The following is a 27385-nucleotide window of genomic DNA, read 5'->3' as shown; positions in this document are numbered from 1 at the left end:
TGGAGGCTAGCAAAGACAAATGAATGCAAATCTATGCATGCCTCTGACCAGGGCCTGCTGCTATGTGGAGTCATCAGAGAAGCTCAAAAGAAAGTGCCACCCCTTGCCAAATCAACAGCCAAACCTTTCATCACCCGACTCAGTGGCGATAATAAACATGATAACTTTGCAACTTTTATGACAGCAGAAACAATTTATAACAAGTATAACACACCAGAAAATATAAATGTGACAGAGCTCAGCGCAATAAAAGCTACGAAACACTGCACTAGTTAATATTAACGGCCGTTTTCCGTAAAATTCATCAATTTAAAAAGTGTCTGCCAACATCCTTGTTCTCATACATGCAATACTTACATTGGCATAAGCAGCCCAGGAGAGAAAAGAGACAAGCAAAGGACTCAAGACACACAATGTTCTAACAAAATACAGCTGCGTTTAACACGACTTGTGGTTTTTAAGCACATTAATAATCTAATTTTCATTCAATGCCTCCTGAGCTCAAACAAAGTGTAGACTTACCCTGCTGAAAACTGCAACATAAAAAGGAAGTGTACAAAATGGCGCACCCCGGATACGGGAAACTACAGTGTGCACCTACTGACGCTAGATGCTTTTGGTTGAAACTAAGCCACAACGCTGAGTGCAGATCCTCTTTAAAATAATCTTCATATTCCTCGAAGCTGAGAACCCCAGTAGAGCCGAGAAGAGCCAATCTGCATTACCGGAAAGTGGAAGTTAATAGCCAGAGAGAATAGATGTTTAAGTTGAGCCTGACCGTTTTAACCCACAAACAGCCGTTCTGACTGCAGTTTCAAGCCTTGCATCACAACAGCCAGGCGTCCCACCATCAACTGGTGTGTCGACAGACAGGAACAGAAACTGCAGACGCGCACACACGTGCATGCCGCTTGTATGCACACACAGTGGCGCTGCACACATGCGCAAAAGCACACGCAGCTTTCTCTTTCAATGTAAAACGACACTGATCAGGCAATATTCATGATTTCAGCAACTTATAATAGCAACCGAGCAAGAGAGAGACAACAGTGACATCAACGTGGTGATGTGTGTCACAACTGCAGCAGCAAACATCACTACCGCCTCTCAACAAACATCCCTCCTTCATCCCTGTGCTGAATAATAGGAAACTATCATCCCAGAGATTACGGCATTAAAACCCCTCTCCCGCATCCCAAATCCGGACATATTAAAGATTTGCCGGCATAAGCTGCAAGGTAAGCAGGCCCCCATCCCGCGCCTGTCAGTAGCCAAAGCAGTGACCCACTTCCCAAGCAGGTTAGAGATTAACCACGTCGCATGCCACAAGTTGAGGTGGGATGGCTCGTCCAAGTGCGTCTCCTCAAACCCCGTCAGTTGGCAAGCTCAAGGATCATCACTGGGAAAGTATCAAAGGGCTTCAGCTCAGTCACTCATACGCATATGCTGCATGTCAGGAGACTTAGCACCTAAGAGCTTTAGAAAACTTTAAAAGACAGAAATGTAGGGCAGCAGGGAGAGAACAAATGTGAGGGAAGGACGGAAATAGAAAAAAGCAGGAAGACTAAAAAAGAGGAATCTATAAAGCTGAGAGGCAGAGACAGAAGTTCAAAGGGTACGAGAGACACTAAAAGTGTAGCGGGTACGAATCCATGCAAAGCATTACTGTGCATCTTTCTGTCTGGTTGATTGAGAGAACAGGAATCACTCTAACCGTCTGCTACACTTCAGCTGAAGAGGCAAGACAACATCTATCATAATGATGTTCAATCGTCTGCAGAAACCAAGGTTTTCGAAGCGCTGCTACATCAATGGGCAGTGTCGGGCTCATTTCAACAAAGACGTGTTAATCCTTGACTATGTTCTAAGCTACTGTAAGGGAAACAAAGGTTCTTACCAAACAAAGCTCCACAAAAAAAATTTAAATGCAGGCTACTGTCTTTCCAATGGCAGTAACCTATGTTGCAGCAGAGTCGTCAGGATTCAAAGCATAATCTCCAAGACTAGACACTGAGTCAGACATTCTCAGCGCTAATGACAGTAAAGAGGATGTGAAGATGACATGCTCATAAACCTTTGGAGGTGTAAGCACAAACACTAAAGCTGTGTGGGAGCTGCATTAGAGGAAAGCACTCTGCTGACTACTCTGTGGTCTTTCAGTGTGACTTTTCCCCCTCTATTTGCATTACATCACTAATACACGTGAGGTGACATTACAGATGCACCTTGTTGTTTATCAGAACGAGAACTGACTTTTTGTGTATGTTGTACATGCAAGGAATTTGTCTTGTAGACATATTAATAGAAAATATGAAAAGGCATGTACAAGCAAGAACTACAAGAAAAGAAACATAAAAATAATAAAGTGGAAACACAATAAGAGGGGCTGTAGAGTTTGTGCAGGAATGTGCAAAATATAAACCACCAAACGTATAACGCACATATGTGATGGATGAGACAATGTACAAGGCTACTAGTCCAGAAAACTGAGCATTAATGCAACGCCTTGAGACAGATTAGCACATTTAACATGTTAGGCAGTTGGATAAGTAACTACGTAAATACATATAAACAAAATATTATAATAGTGTCATATTGCTCACATTCCTTTCTGAAACTCGCTTGCAGCTATACTGACCCACATTACCTCAAAGGTAGCTGCAAATCCTTCAAAGGAACAGATTTGGATAATGTGACAATTTCCTGCTGCGCAGAAATGACCGACCTCCAAAAAAGCTGGAAGCTATTTACAGAAGGAAACTCACCACAATGAGGGACACTGAGGCCGAAGCGTTGGAGTTGGTTCGGCTGTGGCTCGGAGTGCCATGACTCCCAATGAAGTGTCGTCTGATCTCCGCGGAAGAGTGCCTGAAACAAAACGTCGGAAACACAGATTCGTAAGGTTTCGGGAGGAAGAAAATAATAGTTGCTCATGCCATTATATTATATGTGTACGCGATTTCAAAGTTCATAATTGTATGGACATACATTCTGTACAATTCCACGAACATGCTCACGGCGTATTGAATCACAGATGCAACACCGATTCGACTATTGTTCCTATACTCGCATTGGTTTAAATTGGTCAGCCATGGTGATTCTATTCAAGCTATTGTTCACGCCCTACAGAAGCACATCTCTGCTCCCTGTGTAAGGGCTTTGTCATGGCTGGCAGCCGTACAGGCAGTGGAATAAATATGGTGTCCTGATTTAAGGGTCAGACCGAGCAAGAAATCAACATGACATCGGAATGGGGTTAGTATTCAAATATGTTGGGTAGATGGTGTTCGTGTGTGCATGCCTGTAGCTTTCTCCCGAAAGAAGGGGAGAGCAGAGAATGACATGAACAGAGACAGCGCCCCAATTAGTTGCACACATTCCGTCCTCCATGCAACTCCAAGCTAACGCGCTGTCTATTTCTTTGTAATTAATCTACCATATCACTGGAGCCCTCCCAAACTCAACACAACAACCGCTTTATTCTCTTCAGCTCAGTTACAAAAAGGCTGTTTTGGTTTCAAAATGTCTTAGTTTCGCATGTACTGTTTTACATTTGAGTGTCAAAGAGAGTTTGCTGCAACGCTGCCGTGCAGAGAAGAGTTACAGGGCAAAGACTAACTCAAATGGGTCACATTCCCGACTGCTTCCCCCTGTGGTCAGTCTCATGGGTTCATTAAGCCCCCTTGGACTTTGTTACGACATCGCTCTCACTAATTATGACTGTAAACCAATAAACAACAGTGCAATTGAGGGATACCAGTGTCAAAACCACTGAAGCTGCAGAGCCATAAAGCATGTTAAATCTGCAAGTACATGCAAACTGAAATACACTGAGCTGACTGACGTACAACTCCTTGGCCACCGCCTACTACTCCCGTCACGCCGTCTATAGCGCTCTCTCCTCCCTCTATCAATCACGTAACATGCTGAGTCAATAAAATATGTGAAAGCAAGAGGAGGCATGGGTGGGAGAACAGTATACAAATTTACACAAAGAGCAAAGTCCAGGGGTGAAGCAGCAGCACTGTTTTATTTAAACACATACTGCTAAAAGAAAAGGTTGAAGTACCATTGCAAAACTGGTATGTAAAAACTGCAGCACATTCCTGTACTGTACACTAAAAAAAAAATAAACAGAGAAAAATAGCATGAAAAAGAATCCCATGATAGTAGAGAACTAATCTGCACTGATTTCCAGTGAGTCACAGGTATGCCTGATTATCAACTTTGACTGTTATCTCCAGCAACAACAATGACGTTGAGCAATTCTCCCTTACGCTTAATCTGCTCATTTTAACCCTTATTGACCAAAAGAACGCAGCTACAGCCTGATAATGGTGCACACATATCATAAGTGCTCGCAACTGATGTCTGCTCTGCTGACTGTATGTTTGTGCCTTGCAAAGTAGCACAGAGAGCTCTCACCCATGCACCCTTTAACCTTGTACCTGCACATCAACAAACTAAAAGCCTCTGCACACACCCACTTCTTACACTGCTGATATCTTCTAAAGGGAATGTGCCGAGGTACTGAGTCAAATCGCAATGAGTCAAATCCAATAAGCCGGCGACGCTTAAAGGGGTTGTAGGCAAGAAACCAGCGCTCCAGAAAGTCAACACAAGGTATGACGCTCCTCACAACCCCTTCAGTTATCCGTCTGTAGAGGACTGATTGTGAATCCTGACTCCGACGAGAGACTTAGCGACGAGATTTAAAAGATTTCGACGTTAGGAATTGCTGCTTTAAGTGGCAAGAAGACGGCCTAAGGTAGCGTCTGCAAGGAAGTTGGGCTTTGCAAGAAAAAATAAAACATCTAATTTATTTTATTTTGTATTATTTGCCCAAGGGCACATTGTCTGGTGGGTATATTGAATTTGTACCCCAGACAATTTAAACCCTGTAAAACCTTCTCATAACACGATTTTAAAGAGACATGCCCTGCCCTGTGTACAGACCAAGCCCTTAACCACTCTGTCACTAACATGTGCCCCTTTATCCTTTATTACCGCTGGAGAGACAAAACAACCCACAATATCACAGAACATACATTCTCACACACATGCACACGTGGGGATGGCTAACTTGCAACCGGTGACGCACCATAAGGGACATTCCATAAAAAGACCGTGCAAGTAAAACAGTAATCAGCTCCTGCCAGCAGAGCCGAGCAGGCATTATTTTACCACTAGTAGACAAACAGCTTGTCACAGCAGAAAGCATCTGTCTCTCTCTTCAGCGGGCTTGGGTCTTGGCATCTTTTGTTACATAAAACCACAGCAGCTCTTGTCAGGAAGACAAAAACAGAGCTTTTGGATTTTTTCTGGTCATTTAGGCAAAAATAATACCAAAAGCAGCTTGTGTCATAAGCCTGGCAGTAGCTTGTGTCTTTATTACTACGTTTTACTGAAACCACAAAGACTGGAAAAGTGAAGAATGCATATAATGGATCAAGAGACAACACAAAGGGACAAATATTTGACCGCCAACAATACTTTAGCTGACAGGACACAACGTTTATGAGCAACTGTTATTGAAAGTCAAGAATGTTTGAACAGAGAGAGTTCAGAACACCGCCTTTCTTTAACTAGACCTATCTTTGTCCTCTCAAGCGGTTATTGGCGTTGACCAGTTTGGTCTTGAAAGCTGCTTCTGAGGTTTTTTCAGCCTCATCAGGACACAGAATCCCAGGACTGAGAGTTCAACCACAGTCGGTTTCGAAAAGAAAAGAAAAACCGAACACATGCCTGCACATAGGCAAATCAGTTGATGTTACAACTCAACTGAGCAATGCATAAATGACTCCCAAAACCATTTAGGTTCAAAATCCTTTCCTTGTCCAGTCATTCAACATTTCCCTTTCAATGGTCAACTCAACAGCGGGCGGTGAACTGAGATTTCACTTACTGTTTATCATAATTTTGCATCATGGCCAACAGCTGTCGAGTCGCGAACCTGTAATTTTCACATTTGTAAAACGGGGCGCACTGCATTGTGGGAATGTAAGCAGAAAGTATTATACATGCCTCATGAAGCTGGCTGAGAGGATGCCAAGCCAAAGGTGGCCACCGGGAAGAATGTAAAATTTTAAAATTATAAATGAATCAATGTCTTCATTGATTACGGTCAAGTACGGTTGGACGAGTAGTGGTACATGCTGCATGTGTATGTATGCAGTTTTACAGTACGTCACGTTACCACACTATGCATGTGAAAATGAATTTCCTGTTACCTAACCTTTTTTGGTGTGCATGGAGACCTGCTTATTGTCAATAAACAACACGCTTCAAGGCCTCGGCGTCAAACTAAGGGTTAGTTAAAATTAAGCACAGTATATTGAGAAGCACTCCTTATTCGGCGTGTAACATTCACTATAAAAAGCATTCTCCTACACACAAAGCCTGATGACAGCAATTAGCAGCTTTTTCTTCCCTCCTCAAGATATAATGAGAGTAGGTAATCAACACTGATGAGGAAGGAACTATTAAAACAGCTGCTCCCAGGAAGCTGACATCAAGCCAGAACTACAAGCCATTGGCAGCTATTAATCAGAGCTGGAGACAGATTAGGCCACGCTGTTACAACACTTCAGCACATTTTTCATTGTTTGTTACTGAAGGAGCTGAAAATATCATGAATCATATCACGCACACCAAACATTGCAATGACAGAAAATGCCACGTCGAGGCACTCATTAGTGGACTGATTAGCCGTTAATCAACGTAGACATTTTTGGATTATTACTTTTCAACATTACTATACAACTACCTGGTAAATTATAATATGTTAGATGAGCTAAGACAATGGTTTCGGTGTTGTCATCGTCGCTGATCTCATGCTCACTCTGTTAATTAAATAATTCTTCATGAGAAAAAGTAAAAATAATCTCTCATTCAATGACCCTGCGAAAGGGGGAAATGAAATTTGAGACTGAAGTATTTATAAGTCGTCACATATGCAACAAATCTGCCAGTAATGCTGGTAGACTTCAAGCCGCAGCAGGCCATTTCATTTCAATACTGGATACTTTCATCTGTTATATGATCCTGTGGGAATATAACTGCGTTGCATTACGCCAGGGGGGTATTTCCTGAGTGATGTACCTGCACACAAGCTATGTGATTCCTGTCAACAATCTCTCCCAAGCGAAGAAATCTCAGTGTGGGTTCTTTTCTTAAAAACACCTTTAATCATCCCCTTCTTACAGACAGAGGTTGACCCCTTTTTCTTATGTCATACATGGCAGGCCGGCGCTTACTTTGTGTGCATATGGTGCGTTCCGGACAGCATTTCTGGAATAAACGCCCAAGCGTCGTTCAAAACGAGTCTGGCTCTAAAACTGTGTCACTGCTACATTTCTGATTAATATCTCAATTGTCTCAACTAATAATTATCTGTATGCACTGTTCCTGGCGTGACACCCGACAGGCATCCTGCTCACCCGGTCTACTAATCCCTATTATCAAGTCAGTGAAATAGGTGTGGGTGTTTCTTTTAACCTTAAAGTCACTGTCCCTCCTATGATAAGTCCTTTCTGCTTGGTCTGGTACAAGCAGGAAACACAGGAAAACAGAAAGAATGGTGGTATACATGACAGGAGAAGGAAAGCACACCAATGGGATGCCCCCACTCATACTATCATATGTCTCCAGAGTTAATGGGTCTCACTGCTATCAGCAACATCACGACTCAGCTTCCTGTCAAAGGGAGGCACGCACAAACACAGCAGTCATTTGGCAGGACTCAGGTCACAGGGGGCTCCAAGCAAGAGAATGTGACTTCTAGCTGAGTCTGAACGCTTTGAGCACAGGGTGACTCATTTAGTTGGTTTCTTGTTGTTTTGTTTTTTTAGGAGGCTGCATGTCCACCTCATAACCCAATGGCCCACCAACAGACATGAGGAATTAACAGATGTCCTCTTCTAAAGCCCAGAGGAAATCGGATGAAACCCAATCCAGATTCCCCCTCGCCACTTAAGAGCACTGAACAACAGAGGCCCCATGTCCACAGCTGTCCTCACACCTGCCACCATATGCTCTTAATTCAACTCATGTTCAGCCATAGTATATTAAGTGTCCATCGGCCCTCACCTAAAAGAAAACTGAACACTGTTTATGCTAAGCTTTTGGCTTTTTCAACTGACGTATTCTCTCGTTTTTCATTCCCCTTATCATTTGCTTATGAAGAAACGCCGGTTTCCTGATTTAAAACTGCCATGAGCAAAAAAGCGAAGTGAAACCAGTGTGACATAGTACCCTACGTTAGCAGGATTTCCTTCACACTCCCTCCTGATAGAGATATCGAGGGAGGACATGCTGCTGAGAATATGATGTATAAGATATATATATATCACATATATATAAAGTACCACACAATGCAGACAACTCTACAGTTATGGTTTGTATTGATTTACGTGACAAATAACAGTTCCATTCAGCTAATTATATACTGCAGGTCTGAGTTACAACTTGTGACCATTGTTCCTCTTTGTCCATGCAGTTACAACCTGTGTTTGTCACAGGTTGTCTGAAATAATACACACGCAGCACATGACTATCAGAATTATTACACATTCTTTGTTCTGTAAAGATTATAAAGATGCCACTACAGAAACACGCAAGTCTCTGCTTTAATTCAAGTATATTCCTTGCTAATGATCTCCCTGCCTTTAGTCCCGCCTTCAGCAAGTGTCATCAAAAGCTCTCCATCCATGCTGTTACTTCCGTCAACTGTGAAATAATAAATAAATCCCAGTGTGTCGGTTCCAAAGGCACATGTGCAAATCAAAACAAAAGCACCGCCATGTTTTTTTTTTATCCCCCCTTCTATACTTATTTCCATTATTGTAAATGAGGTCACTCTTTTGTTAAGCAGTTCATAAAACTTTGTCCCAGGGCTACAAGTTCATTCCAGTCCTTTCTGAGGATGGCCACCTGGCCTTTCTGTTAGCATCTTGTGTTGAATCCTCAGAGCTCGTTCCCATAATATCTTCTCTTGATCGTCACTGAGGAAATATGTATTGAGACCATTCTCGACTGGATGTGCAGTCACAGGTCTTTTTTCACTCAGATTTTCCAGTCATCAGAAAACTGCTAGTTTCCTTGTCTTTTTTTATGTCGCCAGCAGTTGATTTGTGGCAAACTAACTACCACTGATATCCCTCTAATAGATGTAAGTCTCATTATTATCTTCTTCACTCGATCTTTACCAACAAATACCTCCATCTCAATCTAAATGCCAACTCTTAATCAAATCTGAGCCACTGAAAGCCTTCGTAACTGTTATTTCAGTCCACAACAGTAACAGTGTTAGGATGGTTACCTGACATATAATATTAACTTAATGCTACCAGTGAATAGAAATTAGCTCATATGGAACACCAGCAGAATTTCCTCACTACAAGCTAATTCTCAATGTGTGTATAACACTGTGAAACTGCACAACAGTACAGCATATCCCAGCCAACTATACTCTGCTGGCTCATCACTGGATTCAGGCTCTGACCCAAGATCCTTCACATCCCTCAGCAGCTGAGCTCAGCTCTGCACAGCACAGAACAGAACAGCAAAGTAGCCATGATTGCTCCTGGCTAATAAAAACAACAGTTTGACACATTTCCTGCGGTGTATACTGGAGGACTGGAGAAAAGACAATAATTCACATAATTAGAACACAAACTGATGATGTTTGAGCCCGTCAGTGGTGATTCATCAAAACTGATTGTAGTTCTAGTTAGGCTATATAAAATAAAATATGAGTGTCTCCTCATCATCCCATCCCGCTCTGCCCTCATCCACTCTCACAATGTGAATGAACCTCAGTTCACTGATAAACATAATTGCAAGCATACTTGTACTAAGAAGTCCTGCAGGAGTTTAACACGCCTGAGATGTTAAACACAGTCAACTGTATGTGTATTTTAAGTTGGATGACTCCTACACAGGAGGCATGGTACACAATAGACTTCCATGTACATAGCTACTTCCTCCACACCTGGCCGGTGCCACAGCAGGAACTGTGACCACATGCCTCCTCCTCATTTAACGCCAGCGCAATGGTCTAGTCAGACCTTACACACACTGCGGGAAATGATCATATTAGAGAATCTAGACATAGATTTGGCATTCTCATAAGGAGGAAATGAGACTGACAGTTTTGTCCGCCTAGTTTTTAAAGTTCAGCATTTTTCATTTTAATAATAAGCAAGGGAAAAAAGTATTCATGACTGATCACATGGCTCCTGTAGTGTAGTACTTGTAAAGTTAAGTAAAAGTTGTATTATCCTCCAGGCTGCCTTTCCCCCAACCCCCCTACTGAATCAACCTGCAATATTAACATTCAAAACATGTGGCTGCCTGCTCCACTGTGGAATCCCTCCCCAGTGTCAGGGGTCCCTCACTCCTATGCCTCCTCCGGGAGTCCACCAATAGTTCACACTGGCTCCTAAACTAACCCTGAATGAAAAACAAGCAGAGCCGCCAAGATAAGGAGGTTGTTACCTGTTGATTTTCAGAGCGAAAGCCCGTCGATCTGCGCTGCCCAAGGAGGAAGCCATAAGCGGGTCTGAAGTCCAGCTCAGCGGCGGTGCCCGTGGTGTTTTCTCGCGGTCTCGCCGCCTCGCTGTCACAGACGCACCGCTCCGTGCGTCCTCGCTACAGCTCAACTGTCATGCCAACACGCATCTTGGTTGCGGCGGCTGCAGCTACACTGGGTGTAAACTTCCGCAATTGATTTCAGAGAGAGAGCGAGCGAGCGAGCGAGCGAGAGAAAGAGAGGTAGAGAGAGAGAGAGAGAGAGAGAGAGAGAGAGAGAGAGAGAGAGGCACCGGAGGGCACGAGGGAGGATGGGACAGGACGAGACACGCGCGCTCCCTCGCTGCTGAGATGAGCGTTAACAGTCTGTTTGTTTTTCTTTGTGTGTTTTAAAACGTGCTTTCTGTTTTGGGGACCGATAAAAGTGAGGGTTACCAAATCCACTTGCTGCCCACTGAGCGAAAATGAAATGCGTATCATATAATTAAGCAGCAACAATTACTTTTCAAAAGAAGCCCGCGATGTGAACAAGAGATGTGACGTAGGCCCTACACGAACGAACTGAATCTATTGACCGGCTCTTTAACATGACCATGATATTTTTTTGCTGTTTCACACAGATGCACACACAGGCCTCTCCTTTGCTACTCCACTGAGTGAGCCCTAGACGTGCTGTGCTTATTTCATATAGTTTGATATGCAAATATGGCATGAGTTGTCTACACTGCCTTCATCTCAAGAAGGGAGAGGACACCTTCACTTGAAGTGCGTGGCTGGCTACTCAAAAAGACAAAATGAGCCAAGATGCAGCAGCATCTGGATGCACTTTTGTGATGACAAAAATGGTAAAGGAAAGTGTAATATTTGCCAGAATCATTATTTCACAATAATTCAAACTAACCCACCAAAAGAGCATTTAATTCCTGGATAAAACGAGTTACACCCAAACTGACTTCTTAAAAAAAATTCAAATACAAAAATGAGCCAGTATTTTGAATGGCTCTTTTAAAGGAACAGATCCACAAGACCTGGCTCGCTTCAAAGAACTGCAAATCCCATCTTTAAATTGTTAACTTGGACACTTGTCCTTATATGTGAGAGGCGTGGCCAGTGTTGCCAGATAAAGCTGATTGGTTTCTTGCACAGGAGCTGTTAAAAAACTACCAAAACGCACACAAAACCACACAAAATATAAGATCCATATTTTGTTTAGTACTGTGACCACTCAGATTGCTTACTCTAGTGTAGCCTATCATGAAAAAAAAATGACAAAACAAACAAACAATGCAGTCAAAGCATAGAAATCAGCCAGCAACAAACTGCAGCAGCCAACGATCACAACTACTCACATCTGGCTACTATGACGCAATATGATGACAAATTGTAGACCACTGATGAACAGATGGAGATTTCCTGCTCTTTAGAAAGAGGCACAAGCAGTCCACATTCAGTGGAATGTTGGAAACAGTACGTTCACATTGGTTTTGTTTAAAATCAGCATTAAAAAGTAATTTGAAATTGGGCGTGAAACCACCTCATCTGGCAACATGCGATACACCTCAAAGTTGCGTTGGCCTCAAATTTTCAACCAATCACCAGTTAAATTGGCGGTTAACTTCACCAACATCATCATCAGCTTGCGCAACACTTCAGTGAATGTATTTAACAATGTAGCTAGTTGGCCTAGCTTAGCACAAAACTGGAAAAAATTGAAATGTTATTTTGCAGTTAATTTTGGCCAAAAACCTGATAAAAATAGTTATGACATCACAAAATCCACACTAAACCTCACTTTTAATCACAAACACTGTATAAGGTCATCTACCTAAATGTTAATCGTTACTTGACCCTAACCAAGTTGTTTTTGTGCCTATACCATGGACTGTCCATGGCCAACCAGAAGTGACAATAAGTCATGTTTCTTGTCATTATTAGGAAGCATTATTTTTTGCAAATGCTCAATGGGTAATATCCTTCTACAATCTTTAGTATAAAATGAAAGAGGAGACACATGGGTTTTTTTTAGGTTGGAGAACCTGTTGTGTTATTTACCATAAACGTGTTACCAGTAATCTAACTCTAATAAGAAAGTGATTAGGCCTATGCATGTTTGCCCAGTTTAATTCCTCCAACTGTGTGTATAAAATCCAGCCTTAACAGGCGAATATTATTAGCCAACTCCTTAGCTTGCAGAAAAATGGGTTTTGTAACATCCTCCGTCTCCTTGGAGGAAGTTTTCTGCAATGTGGCTGAATCACCTTTGTGGTGTCATCGGGGTTATCTGCCCGGGTTACATCCTGAGGGAATGGATCGGTTCTACTCCCATGCCGTAAAGCTGGATAGACAGGAAATAGGCACATCTAACAACATTTTTCTGTGACAGTAATTGTGTCAGTTAATGAAATATATATATATATATATATATATATATATATATATATATATATATATATATATATATATATATATATATATATATAGATAGATAGATAGATATATCTTGCGTCTGTTGTGTATGCTACAAGATTTCCAACTTTACGACACATAATAGTCATCCCTTTGAAATGAGGTGTAGTTTAATCTGGAATCCTCTTTTACTATTGAATAGCTGATACATGGTAGTCTTATATCGTTTTGAGTAATATCAGTTGTTGTCCTTAACAGCTGTAAAATCTATTCATTCCTCCATTTTTTCGCTGCTTATCCCAAGGGATCCAAATGTGCTTTTGGGATCCACAAATTTTACAAAATCATGTTTGAATCTTGTGTTGCAAATGTAACTACTGCTAATTTTTAACTGGATGAGTTATAATTTACTATTATTTTTCTTTTGTCCAACTGCCCTCTGTAGCTTGATACTGATCCTTGTCTGTAAGGGTGTTGACATGATCTGGTTTCTGTCGCCATCTTGCGGTGGATGTTGCTCATCACACCAAGTTTAGTCCTCGCTAAGAAACTGCTGCTAAGCACACGGGTTAGAGCATTTATTTCCACGTAAACGTTATAATTATTAACAAATTCTTTGTCGTTTAATATCTATATCCTTTCCTTGTTGCATATCTTGTGTCTCTATCGCTGCAACGCAAGCGGAACCATTGCTGCAGCGTCAGGATTTTAACGGATTATTGACGGTGTTGCACGCTGTCTGAAGCAACAGCATAGCTAGGAGAGCGCTGTCAGTAGCTGCAATTTTAAAAAGACCTCTTGGGTGTCTATTCAAAGTATTTTTAAATCAAGAAAAGAGGTGTTGCTTCCGCTGTCGCTACTATTGAACAGGTAGGACTCCATGATTGTGATTCAGTGGATTTTGTGACCGAGGCGCAGGAGTTGTAATTACTTTACGGTTTTTTTGTGTTGTTTAGATTGTGTCTTGTATAAATCAACACAATATAGTTCCTCAGTCATTTTATTGCCTTAGTATTACAACCCCCTGACAGATCTAAGTAGTAAAAATCCATCTTGATTTGATGATATGGTGAAACAAACATGACTGATTTCTATTTTCATTCAGGGATTTCCTCAGGCGTGTCATGAACTTAAAGTCTTATATTCTTCTTTTTGTTCTATAGCACACACAATAATTAATTAAATGTGATTCTAAACATGAGGATGCACGCATGAACGACTGATCACACTGTGAATGCAACGGCTAAATGTGTGTTTCTGTGCTCATTCATCAGATCAGATCCTGCTTGTGTGACTGCAGACAAACATTATTTCTGGGATGGATGGCATGACGATGGAAGAGGAGGAGGATGACTGCCCGGAGTTGGTGCCTATCGACACCCAGCCCGGTCCTCCTGCAGAGCAGATACCTGTCACCATCATCACAGGCTACCTCGGTGAGAGGGATTATTACTTACAGCTGTAATGAGCTTATAAAGAAGATTATAGTCTCAGGCGTTTGTTTGTCCATTTTCAGCGCGATGTACTAGGGTGTTGTCTACTCAGGCTGTTTTAACAGTTGTATTTAAAAAATCATAAATGATCAACATGCTTCCTTCATTTTTGTATGTGCTTGTTCCTTTACAGGTGCTGGGAAAACAACACTGCTGAACTATATCTTAACTGAACAACACAACAAGCGAATTGCTGTCATACTCAATGAATTTGGAGAAGGTAAACAGTCAATTCATCCGATTTCGTTCAGATCAAAACTGATTCATACTGTTTGCTTTAGGAAGTTGATGCCAGGTGGTTTGCTGATATATCGAGAAACGTTAAAAAAAGCTTACTGGACTTGGTAAAGTTTCCTGAAGATGTTTCGCCTCTTATCAAAGTAGTGTATTCAGTTCTAAAGGACCGGTAGGGAGTTGGAGTTGGGGTTTAAATAGGCACATCTGTGGGCGTTACCTGCCAGAAACTCGCTTGACTATTGTCTGTCTTAAAGAAACTCTACAAGTCCAGTTTTTAGAAATACCATGACCTGGATGACTGAGAACCTCCAGACACATGCTGTTGATTGATGTTGGTTCCTCAGGTCTCCACAAGAGAGCAGCATGTGTCCTGAGTTTTTAAGCATTTGATTTACAATACATTTACTTTCCATGTATGTTTAGTTAAGCTGGGGGTGGTTTATTTATTTATTTATTTGTCAGAATTTGTTGAATTAGAGTAAAGCATCTTGTGTTTGAGTTTTGGAAATCTGTAGACCTCTGTAGAACATATACACCAACATTTTTGGTAGAAATTGCTGAGTCTTAGCTGAGCTTCTGCTGATTCTCTGCAGGCAGCGCCCTTGAGAAGTCCCTCGCTGTGAGCCAGGCAGGAGAGCTCTATGAGGAGTGGCTGGAACTGAGAAATGGCTGTCTCTGCTGCTCCGTCAAGTACGTGGAGTAACTGCTGTAGTCTGTTTGGTGTTCAAGCATTTATTGAAGCTGAAAATCAATTTCAGTTTTTGCTGTACAGCTTGAATTGTACTGCAAGTTGCTGTGTTCTTTAAATATTATTGATTCTTCATTGTTTTTTCAGGGACAACGGTCTTAAAGCCATTGAAAACCTGATGGAGAAAAAGGGAAAGTTTGACTATATTTTATTAGAAACCACAGGACTCGCTGATCCAGGTAACATAAATACATACATTTAGTGAAATAAGAATAAATAATCAGGATCATAAATTTGTATTTCATTGTAGACCGTTATTTGTCTGGCTTTTGGGCCGTATAGACAGTCAAACCGGAGTCAGCAGCTGTTTCGTCGGGAGGTGTGTGTGTATGTGGGCTGGAGGCAATGAGGTTGTTCCAGCCCACACACACACAAACACACACAGAAACAGCTCATGCCACAGGCGTTTGACATCCCACTGGCAGCATCTGCTGTATTTGAAAAAGGAATTAATCACATTTGAATCATAAATTTGCTGATTGCCCAATTTTGCCTTGAGAGCAGCATAAACCTAGAATGTAATGCTTTTCAGTGTTATATTGTGGGTGGCAGACGGTGAACACGCTAATGAGAAACAGGTATTCAAATAGGTCCTGCTAACAGTTTGTGTAACACCCATTCTGAAGGTGTGCTATGGTATCTGATCCTTATCTATCTTGCAAGTTGCATGGTGGGGACTTTCTTTGTCCAGCACATCTCACAGATGCAATTGGATTGAGATCTGGGGAGTTTGGAGACCAAGTAAACACCTTGAACTCGTTGCTGTGGTGGTTCTGAAACCATTCCTATATGATTGTTACTTTGTGTCCTGCTGAAACAGGCCACTGCCATCAGGGAATATCAGTTCTATGAATGTGTGTACATACTCCGATCAGCCACAACATTATGACCACTGACAGGAGAAGTAAGCATCCCCAGGAGGATGCAGCCTGACATAGGAACACACAAAAAAATGCTTTAGGAACAACTAAAAAAACATGAAAAACAGCTTAAGGTTTTGACATGGCCTCCAAATTCACTAGATCCCAAACTGATCAAGTATATGTGGGATGATCCACAGAGGCCCCTCCTCTCAATTCATAGGACCCAATGGCCCCCACTAACAACATTCTGTTGCCAGACACCACAGGACACCCTCAGAAGGCCCATGTCCATTCTCTGATCAGTCAGACCTGTTTTGGAGGCACAAGGGAGACCTACACAATATTAGGAAGGTGGTCATAATGTTATGCCTGATCGGTGTATAGATCCAGCAATAACACATTTGATAAATAACTGAGGATCCATCTTGTTCTGCTGTTATGGGATGATCAAGACCCCCCGCCCATCCAAAAAAATAAAAACTCAGCTGGCTGTCGTCTCGGATTTGAATGAGGAAATCAATATTAGGCTATTACAGGGGGAGTGCTGTGGCGATCGGAGTGTGTCGCTAAGTGACAGGTGTCAGGAGGTAGCGGCGCGGGCAGACACACGCCACTCGGCTTCACAGACGGAACCAACAGAGCACGCTCAGACTGGGGCTGCCCTCACTCCTCTGCCATGTCATTGGCTTGTTATGGACTGGGACAAGGCCTGTCATTGGCTCTGGCAGCGCTGCCAATCATAAAGACTCCCCTGGGGGATTCTCTGCTTCCGTGCGCGGGCAGGCTCGATGAGTTATGTGAAGCATGCCACTCAAAAACAGTGTTTTCATTACGCACCCATCAAATATTTACAATGCTTTCTTATTCTCGCTTGGCAGTTTGACAAAAGTGCATTATGTGAACAAGCGGTGGCTGGCATGGTAACAGAGGGTCTTGTGATAACCGTATCTGCAGGGAAATAGAAACAAACCAAATGTACCAGGAGGACATAAACAATTGAAAGATTCTGATATTGGTTTTATCTCATCCACAGAGCTCAGACAGAAAAAACAATACAGGCAGGGTTTCGGACAATAACACTTTACCAACTTTAAAGATAAAGGAGGTATTACTAAATAGATTCGTGAATAAATATACATTATTACATGTTTGAATAATGAGCTAAAATGTGAATCATGATGAGAGGATTTTCTATTTTACCTTCTAAGATAAGACGCCAACAACACAACATAAATTACTCCATAAATCTCTAAATCAGAAGTAATACTACATGTATACATGTACACATTAAGTATATTTGCATTTGCATTTTGCAGACAATTTAACTTTGAGTTGAATGGGTGATTATTTTTTCAACTTGAAAAAACAACTATTTGCATCCTTAAAGTAACTGCTAAGAGGAAACAATGCACTTTCTTTATTGTGCGACTAAGAGCTCTAATACAGTTCATGCTGTATTCTTTTGTATAAATCAAGTATTTCCGCAAAGAGCTGCATTTATAGCATCAGCTTCCTCTATTCTTTTGAAGAAGAATAAATGCAGACGAGTGAAAGAAAACAATGTGGCCTCCTTTGACTGCCTGAAACAACTTTTCTCCTCAACACACACTTGAGTTGTGTATATGCACGGTGCCCTTGGATGTTTTCCTCCTTTATTTCTTTTATAAATAAATCATGGTTAATTTAATTTGTTGTGCAAGCCTGAAGTGATTGCGACCAAAGGAGCATCTACTAAATATAGACACATTAAATATTTTTAATTAACTGAAATAACTTTGTAGGAATATGTTTGTGCCTCTGACAGGAGCTGTGGCCTCCATGTTCTGGGTGGATGCAGAGCTTGGCAGCGACATCTACTTGGACGGTAAGCGAGTTTTCGTACTTCGTGCAATGACGGCGGTTTGTTTGTGTCCGATTTTTAAACGGATTAACTTGTAACTTACTGCATGGATCCAACTTTCCGTTCAAATAACAACTGGTAGGTGTCGAACTTTTTGTGTTACTTAACTAATTTGGCAAATGTGCATAATTCAGACATTTTATCTCACATATTTTGTGTCTAACATATTTATTTACCTGCCCCAGTCATACGGTAGGAGAGTGTTTGGATGAACTGTGTCTTGCTCCCCGCACTAAATACCCAGCTGTCCGCTCTGTTGTGACAGGCCGGTAGACCAAAAGTGTTGTTCAAATAATACAGAGAGAGTGTCTTAAAGACTAAACACCAAAAGGCTGCAAACGGAGCAGATTGTGCACAAACTGTGGCGCTCACTTTGATCCTGTTTATTTTCTTCATCCAGGCATCGTCACCGTCATCGACGCCAAATATGGACTGCAGGTATGTGACTAGAAAAATTTATTTTGGTTGGAGATGATCAACTGATAATTCATTTACAGTTTGGGACCTGTTGTCATCTTTGGGATAAAGCGTGTGACACTTTATAGACTAATTTTTTTTATTAAAAACCTAATCCTAAAGTTCTGCACTACTGAAAATAAGAATTAGATGCAGCTTCGATCACGTTGTTCCCAAACTTCAAAGCGTATTTGCGGCAGAGTTCGTAAACCCCCGCTGAACGACAGCATTCACATCCTGCCCCGCTCTGTGAAGTATTTAAAAGGAACGGGACAAGTGACACCTAGATAATGGGCTCTAATTTGAAGGTGTCAAGCTCGGTGAGGTGACACATCTCGTGGCCTAGGCTCCGTCCTCGAGAGTGCACGGAGGCGGGGTGAAGGAAGAGTCCTGACAGAAAGAAGGAGATCCTGACAAAGTAATTGATATCAGAGAAGTGACCCCTGTAATAGGAGTGTCACATCCACTCACCTGAATCTCCTCTCATCTGTCTCATCACATATCCGCCTGCCCTTGCCCTCACACATCCCACGATACCGATGATGTTACATGTAGGCGGCGGTCGGCCATTCTATCAAGTTTTATTTAATACATTTTTGCCGTTCAATCCTTCAGAGATCAAGCTGTGGTGACTGGCGCAGTGACAGATTGACAGGGGGGTGGTCAGAATCTAGATTAACATCTCCTGCTTTGTCTGTTATTACATATTAAACTGTTTTGGAAAATGCAGCCATCCCCAGCGCGAAAGCACAGATGCAAACAGAAAAAAATGAAAAGCGATCTCTTGTGGTTTTTCCGCTTGTTGGGAAAGTCGCCGAGATGACACGCGGGCCTTTTTATCAGGCTGTGCCGCAAACTAAGTAATGTTCATTGTCTCTGCAGCAACTAACAGAGGAGAAAGCGGACGGACTCGTCAATGAGGCGGCCAGGTATGCTCGCTGCAATCTGTCCGTGTAAATGTATTAAACACATGAGATGCTACCTGCTGCCAGCTGCTGGTGATAGCTTTACACTCACTTGCCAGCTCATTAGGTGCATTAGGGAAAACAAATGCCCTCTAATATATCAGTCCTACACTAAATCTTAGCTTCTTGAAGGTTGATTTGACTGTGTTTATATTTTGGAGGCTGTGGTTCGCAGGACTATCGAATTGTGTTGTAGCGATGCATGCTTCCATTATGTATGGCAGCCCCTTTCTAGTCAGCAGGCAAGGCTAAATAACAGAAAAACGATTAAAAGCACACCCAAACTACATCATACAGTTGAATTACCACCTTTCTTACACTGTTTCAAGTCAAGACGAGGGTTTTAAGGCAGGGCTGTAGTCATTGTCACTAGTGTACCTAATAAACTGGCAAGTGAGTGTATGCATTTGCCACGCAGACACAAGTTGCATATAGGCTTTTTACCATAAAGACTGAATGCTTAGTGTTTACCACACCAGGTTTCATAACTTGCAGAGAGCCGTACTCTTGCCACGGATCTGTCTGCCTCCCAGTTCGTCTCTTCAGCAGCTGTGTGGTGGTGTTGTTGTTGAACACATACACAGATGAAAAAAGGACCCCTTGGATGCACTTTGCATTGTTTTTCTGTGTATTTTCACCTCTAAACTGAACAGACTTCCGCTCACATCAGAGTTTGGCACGTATTACCCACTGCCACCCATTAAGACTCATATACTTTGGGTTTTTCTATGTTGGAATTAAAAGTGCGAGATGCAAAATCCTGCTGTTTTTAATTTTTGACATTCAAGGTGGATATCCTTCTTTCTTGTTGGTGCCAGACACATTATAATGAGTATATCAACATGCCACATTAAACCAGTGTTGTATTTTAATCTTCCCTTTCAGACAGATTGCTGTCGCCGACCTGACCATTATCAACAAGACAGACCTGGTGAATGAAGAGGAGTTAAACCGAGTCAGAGACACTGTCAGGTCAACATACTGCCCGTCATCTCTTTTCTAAGGCATCTGTTGTTTGGAAAAAATGAAAGTAAGTCTGAAGTGTTTGTTTTCTCTCACTTCAGGTCTATAAATGGTCTTGTCAAGATTCTTGAAACCCAGAGATCAAGGTAAGTCATTTTTCCTCCCCCAAACAAACAGAGGATCAATCCGTGAGACAGGGTTAAGTGGCTTTTCTGTGGCCAGCTTTCACGCTGGGTCCGGTGTAACTCCTGCTCAGATCTTTGTATCAAAGATGAAGCAGTTCAGGCGTGACATTGCGCCCGGGACACGCACATATGCAAACACGAACCGCTGTGTCCTGAGTAAACACCAAACCTTCAACGGTGTCCATTTACCCTCAAGTCTTTGCTCTCTGACCCCAGGTCACCAACCGGACAGGATGGCACGTTTGTGCACGTGCACGTGTCCAGATATGTGTGCGCATGCACCCTCTCATTTAGCGTGTTGTGTTATTGAACCCAGGTAGCATCTGGCTAACAGGAGCAGCATGTATCAAAGGTCTGGGAACTCCCACAGAGTTCAGACCAGGGTGAGCAGATGAAAGACACCGGGCAGCGAGGGGTTAATCAAAAAAACATTTCCAAATATCTTTGAGACAGCTCACGTTATTACCTTTAATATTATTTGGTGGCATTTTTGCATTGTTTTTTAACCTCTGTGGTGTGTTTGGATATGAAATTAAAATAATCTGAGATCTTCTTCCACAGGGTGGACCTCTCTGAGGTGCTGGATCTGCATTGCTTCGACACTAAGGACGGAGCAAAGTGAGTTACTTCTGTCCCATTTCACTGTTTATGAACAGAAAACCTATTCATTCGCTCCTTGAATTATTTAAATTAGACAAAAATGACTTGAAAGTCAAATACAGTATCACAGCTGACAAGTCACTGACACTAATTTAATATTGAAAGGTTTATATACTGGATAATTTCTTATGACAATTCAAATTTACAGAGTTTAGCGAATGCAACGTGGATATTGAACACTTCATCTTTCATAGGTGAAAAAAAGAAACACTTTTTACTTACTCACTAGCACAGATACCGATACTTATCACTGGACCTACTGTACGTGCAAATGTCAGTGTTTTCAGTAATAATATTGGGGTTAAAATATATGTGTAACAATGGTGTTGTATTTTAAAAGTAGCACTGAGGGATTAAAAACTTATTTTGGCTTTGTTTGTGGCATCCGTTGCTGGTTTGTTTGAACTGATAATCCGTCCGTCTTTGATACTGTAGCTGCCCGTGTTTCTCTCTAATTAACAGACTTTTTTATTGAGCGTCCCCCTGTCTCACCGCAGGACGGTCATCATATTGTGTCCCCGGCAGAATGTCATTCTTATGAATAGAGTCAGTGTTCATCCTTTCATGTGAATGAAGCGGGCCGCCGCGTTAAAGCTCTCTTACATGCCCTGAGTCAGTGTCTCTGGGACCAGCTGCGGAGGATTAGAGCTGTGTGTGTCCACTGGCTCCCGAGGAGTTCCCCTTGTCCCAACAGATAGCTCCTTTCCCCCTGTCTTTGAGAGTCCCCGCCCCTCCTCCCCTCCGTCCCATGCTGGCTGTTTGAAGCGGCCCCCCGCTGCTCTGCCTGTGTGGCACTAACAGCACGCAGGGCTCAAGCAGCTGGACACAACATTTATCCTCCTTGTGAGGTCAGGGAGATGTGGGGGGGACAAGGGCTATAGTTTGTTTGGGGGGTGGTGGTGGGTGTTCTATAGGATTTAATTGCAATTCCTAAAGTCTTCCCAAGTCCATTTAGAGCTGTGTCGTTAAGCATTATACTATGAGATGAAACACAGAGGAAAATAAAAGGATAATTGACTCGTCTTCTCCAGAAAAGTGCAAGGATGCAGACAAACTAAAATAAAAGACGCATTTGTTAATTGGTTATCCTTTATTTAACCAACAATAAACAAACTTTTAGACTTGTTAGCCCGAAATACAAGATAGTGTCCACTTGTTAGCTCTCATCTGGGGCTGACCATCAGGTTATGACCAGTTCAATCACTGTTTTCATCCCTGTTCACGCTAGAGGGTCTCGAAGAAGTAAAATGTTCCAGTAATTTGCGAGAAAATAAGAGGAAATTTCTCGCTTGCCAATAATTCCCAAACCGCACTGTTCCAAAAATGATTTTTCCGCTTTTTTCTGAAAACATTAACTAAACCAGACCAACATAAAATCAGTTGTTTTCAAATTTGTATCCGTATTCCACAGGCTTCCCACAGAAATTGGAACGTATTAGAACGAGGCCAAATTGCCAAAATTACTATCGTCAGTCCAGCATGTTATGATGTGCAAGAGGTCCGGATGTACGGCAGCTCACCCAAAAACTAAACTCAACTTAACTTTCACTTAAACAGTTTCGTAAATTAATTCTGCTCTACTTCTCCCAGTAGTAGTAGTAGTAAATGCAATAACTGCAGAATCTTTTGATATTTTCTTGTAAGTGAAAATCTGTCTTGAAAAATGCGTGTTTAATTGTTTCTCTACTCCAAAAGCCTCGCAGAGAAGCTCCAACTTGTGAAATCTACCAGACCGCATCTCGACAAGGTATTGCCTGTCCCGTTCCGATTGCGTCTGAGGTGTGTTCGTTCCCGTGTGCTTACTCTTTGTGCGCCTCCCAAGAGTTTTCCTTGTTTTGTTTGCTAATTTATTTCAACACATCATTTCCTAAAGGATAAAGGGGGGGGGGGGGGGGGGGGGGCATGCATTTTCCTCAGGCTCTAAATCTGTGCCTTGCATTCCCCCGGGCTGTGACACTGGGGTGAAAACTCCCTCCCTGCTTTGCTGTTTGTGGTGAGATCAACTTGAGGCTTTTGATGTTGTCTTGTTACATTACAAATGGACCCGGTATGGGTCATACACACTGAGACACTGAAACCCCTCTCGACTTACTTGGGTGTTGGCTAGACTGACTAGAGTCTTGGCTTCATCTTACGACTTTACAGTTGTGGTTGAGTCCAGTTGTCGTAAAATTGTACCTCTAATAATCAAGTGCAGCACCATTTTTGTGAGGAAATATACAGATTATCCTCAATCTCCTACATCTAAGTCTTTTCACTGAAAGGTCTCTTATTGTTTCATCCAGAATCAGCTTTATGTCATCTCTGTGGATGTTATTTTTCATCCGGTGTTAGACCAAGTGACTCCTCGCAGCAATTAGGCCTCATATTGTTTTCAGTTGAGCTTTATACCCATGAACTTTTATCACAGGATGAGGAGAGATGAGGGTTATTTGTGTGGGTAAATAGCGGCATTGTTGTCTGTTTTCTCTCAGGTTCCCTTTCCCGCATGAGGCCCTACCCCCCTGTTGCTCTTTTCATGCAAATGAGAATGCCGTTTTTCTGTTGTTATACCAAATGACAAGGAAGTGTGTAAGCTTAACACTTCGACACAAACCCCCCTCCCAAATATCTGCAAAGTGCCCTTTTAATGCTGGAAGGAAGTATGGAGGAGAGGAGGGACTGTGTGTGTGTGTAAGAGATAGGGAAAGAAAAAGAGAGAGGGGGGTAAAGATGGATGCCGTTACTGGGTTTCAGGTGCCACTCGGAGTCGTGGTTTTTGACACGTCCGTTGGCAAAGTCATCAGTCGGGGCGTGAAAAGGGGCTTCTTTTGTTTAGGATTAATAATGGCTTTGCAAGTTTCAGTAAACTGAAGATATGTGTGAAAATGCAGCTTAAATAAATGTCTCCAGTGTCCCACATATCTCATGAAAAAATGATTCTCAAGATATGAAAGCAGTGGTTCTTTTTAATGGACTTAATACTTCTAAGCCACATTTCTCTGGGAAATATGTATTTTTCTACAACATTTATCTGACATCTACAGGTACTTGCTTGCATATTCTTTGTTTATAATCAATATTGCGTCATTGTGGTTATGCTATAACTTAAAAAATACTATTTCCACCACCCTCAGTTATATTTTCAAAGTGACTTGTGTGTTGAAAACCAGCGCCCGCTCCCCATTAAACCACAACATATCAAACTTCTTGCATATACCTTCTTGTACTTTTATATTATACATTATGTATTATATACTCTTACAACATCTTAATGTGTTGTGTGTCATCCTCAGAGTATTTTAACTGTGACGTTCGAAGTGTCTGGAGATCTGTCCGAGGATGCACTGAATGCCTTCATCCAGGTAAAGGCCCAGTTCAGACCCCGTTACTAATAATCAGCTGTAATGCTATAAAGTCCGTTGAAAAGTAAACAGCCATTCTCCACCGGTTCAGGATCTCCTGTGGGAAAAGATGTTCTCCAACAAAGAGGGCCAACCCATGACTGTCATCCGGTTAAAGGTACAGCAGAGCACAATAGACGCCACCAGCGGCCGCGGTGATCAATAACACCGGCTTCATTATCTATATTAATCGCTTCCGAGTGCTTCATTCAGTGCCGGTTAATGTGTCACTCGTTACTCGTGTATGTGTGTGTGTGTTTCAGGGCATCGTTTCATTTGCGGGTAAACCCCATCAAGTGATGCTGCAGGGGGTCCACGAGCTGTACGAGCTGAATGAGACTCCGCAGCTTTGGGAGGAGAACCCACGGATCAACCGGCTGGTCTTTATAGGCAAGGACACGCATACTTGTTTCAGTTTTGTCTTTTTGTCTGTGCACAATTCTAACACGTCTGTGTGAAGGCAGACATTGCAATGAGTTTTACTATATTAATCAAACTGGCTTCTTCTGGTAAAACATGTAAGCACGTCTGTGCCAACAGTCACTTAATTTGAAAGTTGTTTTCTATTTTTATGCATCATAGTTTTTTGGTTAACGCTTTATACAGGTACATAATGTAACATTTTACTGTAATTTTTTTAGGAAAATGTATAATTAAATGCATATTATTTGGAAAATAGAGAGATCAGTTTAACTGCAAGAGCAACAATGTTCATTTCCATGTCTCTACACGTATCCATGCTCTGTTAAAGTTGACATACTTTTGTCTCCTCTCTGTTTTTTGCAGGTAGAAACCTGGACAAGGACATTCTACAGGAACAGTTCATTTCTAAAGTGGTACTGGGCGCAGAGAGAAATTAACTTAAGGCCCTGCTCACTTCTCCGCATAAAAGGCTGTTGATTCTGGTGCAAAAAATTGAGGCATTGGCCATCCATAAAACTGAGATTGTCTTCCAGGCATTCACTTCCTTTTCTATCTGAGGATGAGGTTTCGTAAGGGGATGGCTAAGATATCTGTAGTCAGAACAGACATTTCAACTGTTGCAACTGGCTTCAAAAGCTGCACGAGTGCTTAATAAAGGGGTCCTCCTGACCCTGGAAAAAGACCAAACGTGATCTCAGAAACTGACCTCTAAAAGAAAGACTTGCGTTGTCTAGAAATGTAATCTAGACAATTGCATTTTTAGAAAGATGGCTGTTGTTGAAGGCTGGCATCCCAAGTGCTGCATGTACTGTATCAAGTGTGGTACATTCAAACTAGCCCTTCTTATTTTTCTGACTGTATTTTTAAATTATTCAAAACAATAAAATAAGAAATCTTCTGAAGATGCTGTTTTTTCCCCCCACTTTTCCAATATACTTGAACAAAATAATGCTTTTAATTAGTAAACTAGGCTTTGACCACCTCCAGGCTATTAACATAATAGAGGCTGAGACCCATTGTGCTACAGTGGTAAGTTCACTATGATAATCAAAGTGTGAAAAAGGCCTCGAAGAAAATTAACATTTCATCCTTTATTGTTTTGAAACGCATACAAAGAGTTTTGCATCCAATGGACACTCCTGCTCTTGTTCCCAATGTGATGCAGTCTTTAAATATTTTTAAAAAATTTGTTTATCAGTAGTTGATTATCTTTTCCAATTCAGGATTGCATTTAAGAATTACTTTTACATATTGACTTTTGCAGCTGTGTGGGGTTTTTCCTGCAGCTGTAATTATATATGTGGTAGTAACACTTGACAAATTACAGCCATCCATTGATTTTCATTCTTTTTTCTTTCTTTCTTTCTTTTTTGTTTGTTATTTAAACCTACATTGGTACAATCATGTGAGAACCATCCCTCTCTCACACATAGTAGGCCACGTCAGGTGAGGAAACTGGTGGAGTTTTCACAAACCTGGTCATTTGCAATGGAGATGTTTTAGCAGCACGGTCTTAGCACATATCCGCTGTCGGACCGGTTTGCTTTGAGGATTGCTCTGCTTATTCATCCCGGTCGTAAAACCCAGAGCTGAGCCCGTAACACAGAGCGCGTCGTGCAGCTGAGCCGTTTCCTCCTCGATTCTGATGCTGATGGCCTCGTTAAGGCGACTATTGCCTCTTTTCTCTGCTGGCTGCGGGAAGCCCAACCACGGCCATTTTCATGGTCACACCACCCGCGGGCATCCAGAGGTGGCAAACTAAACGAACCCGCGGGGGTTCCAAGGGGGGATACTGGTTTCTTATCACGGGTTAGGCGTGGTGTTAAAATTCCCAGGAGCATCCCATCCCCGACTGTGCAGCTGTACGATTTGTAATATCAATTGAGAAAAATGTAACCTGCCATGACTTTGGCACAGCACCTCTGCACAGGACAACCACAGAACAATACCCACCGTGTACAACCAGGTTTAACATGGGTTTTAGTCAAAGTGATGGTGTTACATACAGGAGTGCAACATATAAGAATTGTCCAAATTAAAAACCAAAGTGAGTTTGGGGCCCGCATTTATCCAGAATAGTCTAAATATGAAGAAGTGTGCCTTTTCTTTCTTATTCTCCAGATTTTATTTGATGTAACTCTGTAAGTGGGGGCTCTCATTCCAACCATTTGAC

At 41.9% G+C, this 27385-nt stretch overlaps 2 protein-coding genes across 6 annotated transcripts in view; one reads left to right on the top strand and one right to left on the bottom strand.

Moving 5' to 3' along the window:
- The window catches only part of dock8 (dedicator of cytokinesis 8), a 50487-nt gene extending 39773 nt beyond the window's left edge, over positions 1-10714 (bottom strand). For 2 of the 4 annotated variants that reach the window (XM_084551125.1, XM_084551126.1), the window contains exons 1-2: positions 10498-10713; positions 2766-2868 (exon numbers count right to left, since the gene is read on the bottom strand). In XM_084551125.1, the coding sequence (XP_084407251.1) occupies positions 2766-2868; positions 10498-10553 (159 nt within the window). In that variant the 5' untranslated portion in view covers positions 10554-10713. Of the gene's footprint in view, positions 1-522; positions 1848-2765; positions 2869-10497 lie in introns of those variants that run through there. The other 2 variants (XM_084551127.1, XM_084551128.1) reach the window with 2 other exon arrangements.
- A 2668-nt stretch (positions 10715-13382) lies between these two features.
- On the top strand, positions 13383-26110 carry cbwd (COBW domain containing). 2 transcript variants are annotated; one of them, XM_084551516.1, is made up of 16 exons: positions 13383-13806; positions 14216-14372; positions 14563-14649; positions 15260-15356; positions 15502-15593; positions 18082-18141; positions 18578-18615; positions 19516-19562; positions 20484-20570; positions 20663-20707; positions 21308-21364; positions 23102-23153; positions 24682-24750; positions 24842-24907; positions 25053-25179; positions 25576-26110. In XM_084551516.1, exons 2-16 carry the CDS (start codon positions 14255-14257, stop codon positions 25647-25649), a joined length of 1116 nt encoding a protein of 371 aa, XP_084407642.1. In that variant the 5' UTR covers positions 13383-13806; positions 14216-14254; the 3' UTR covers positions 25650-26110. The 2 variants fall into 2 exon arrangements, with proteins under 2 accessions (XP_084407642.1, XP_084407641.1); XM_084551515.1 differs by having other exon boundaries at positions 13384-13806; positions 14211-14372.
- Positions 26111-27385: the final 1275 nt, after the last annotated feature.

This window comes from Chelon labrosus (assembly GCF_963514085.1).
Source record: "Chelon labrosus genome assembly, chromosome: 9".
Lineage (NCBI taxonomy): Eukaryota > Metazoa > Chordata > Actinopteri > Mugiliformes > Mugilidae > Chelon > Chelon labrosus.
The sequence above is the reverse complement of the archived record's forward strand: the minus strand, read 5'-3'. Positions and strand labels throughout refer to the sequence as shown.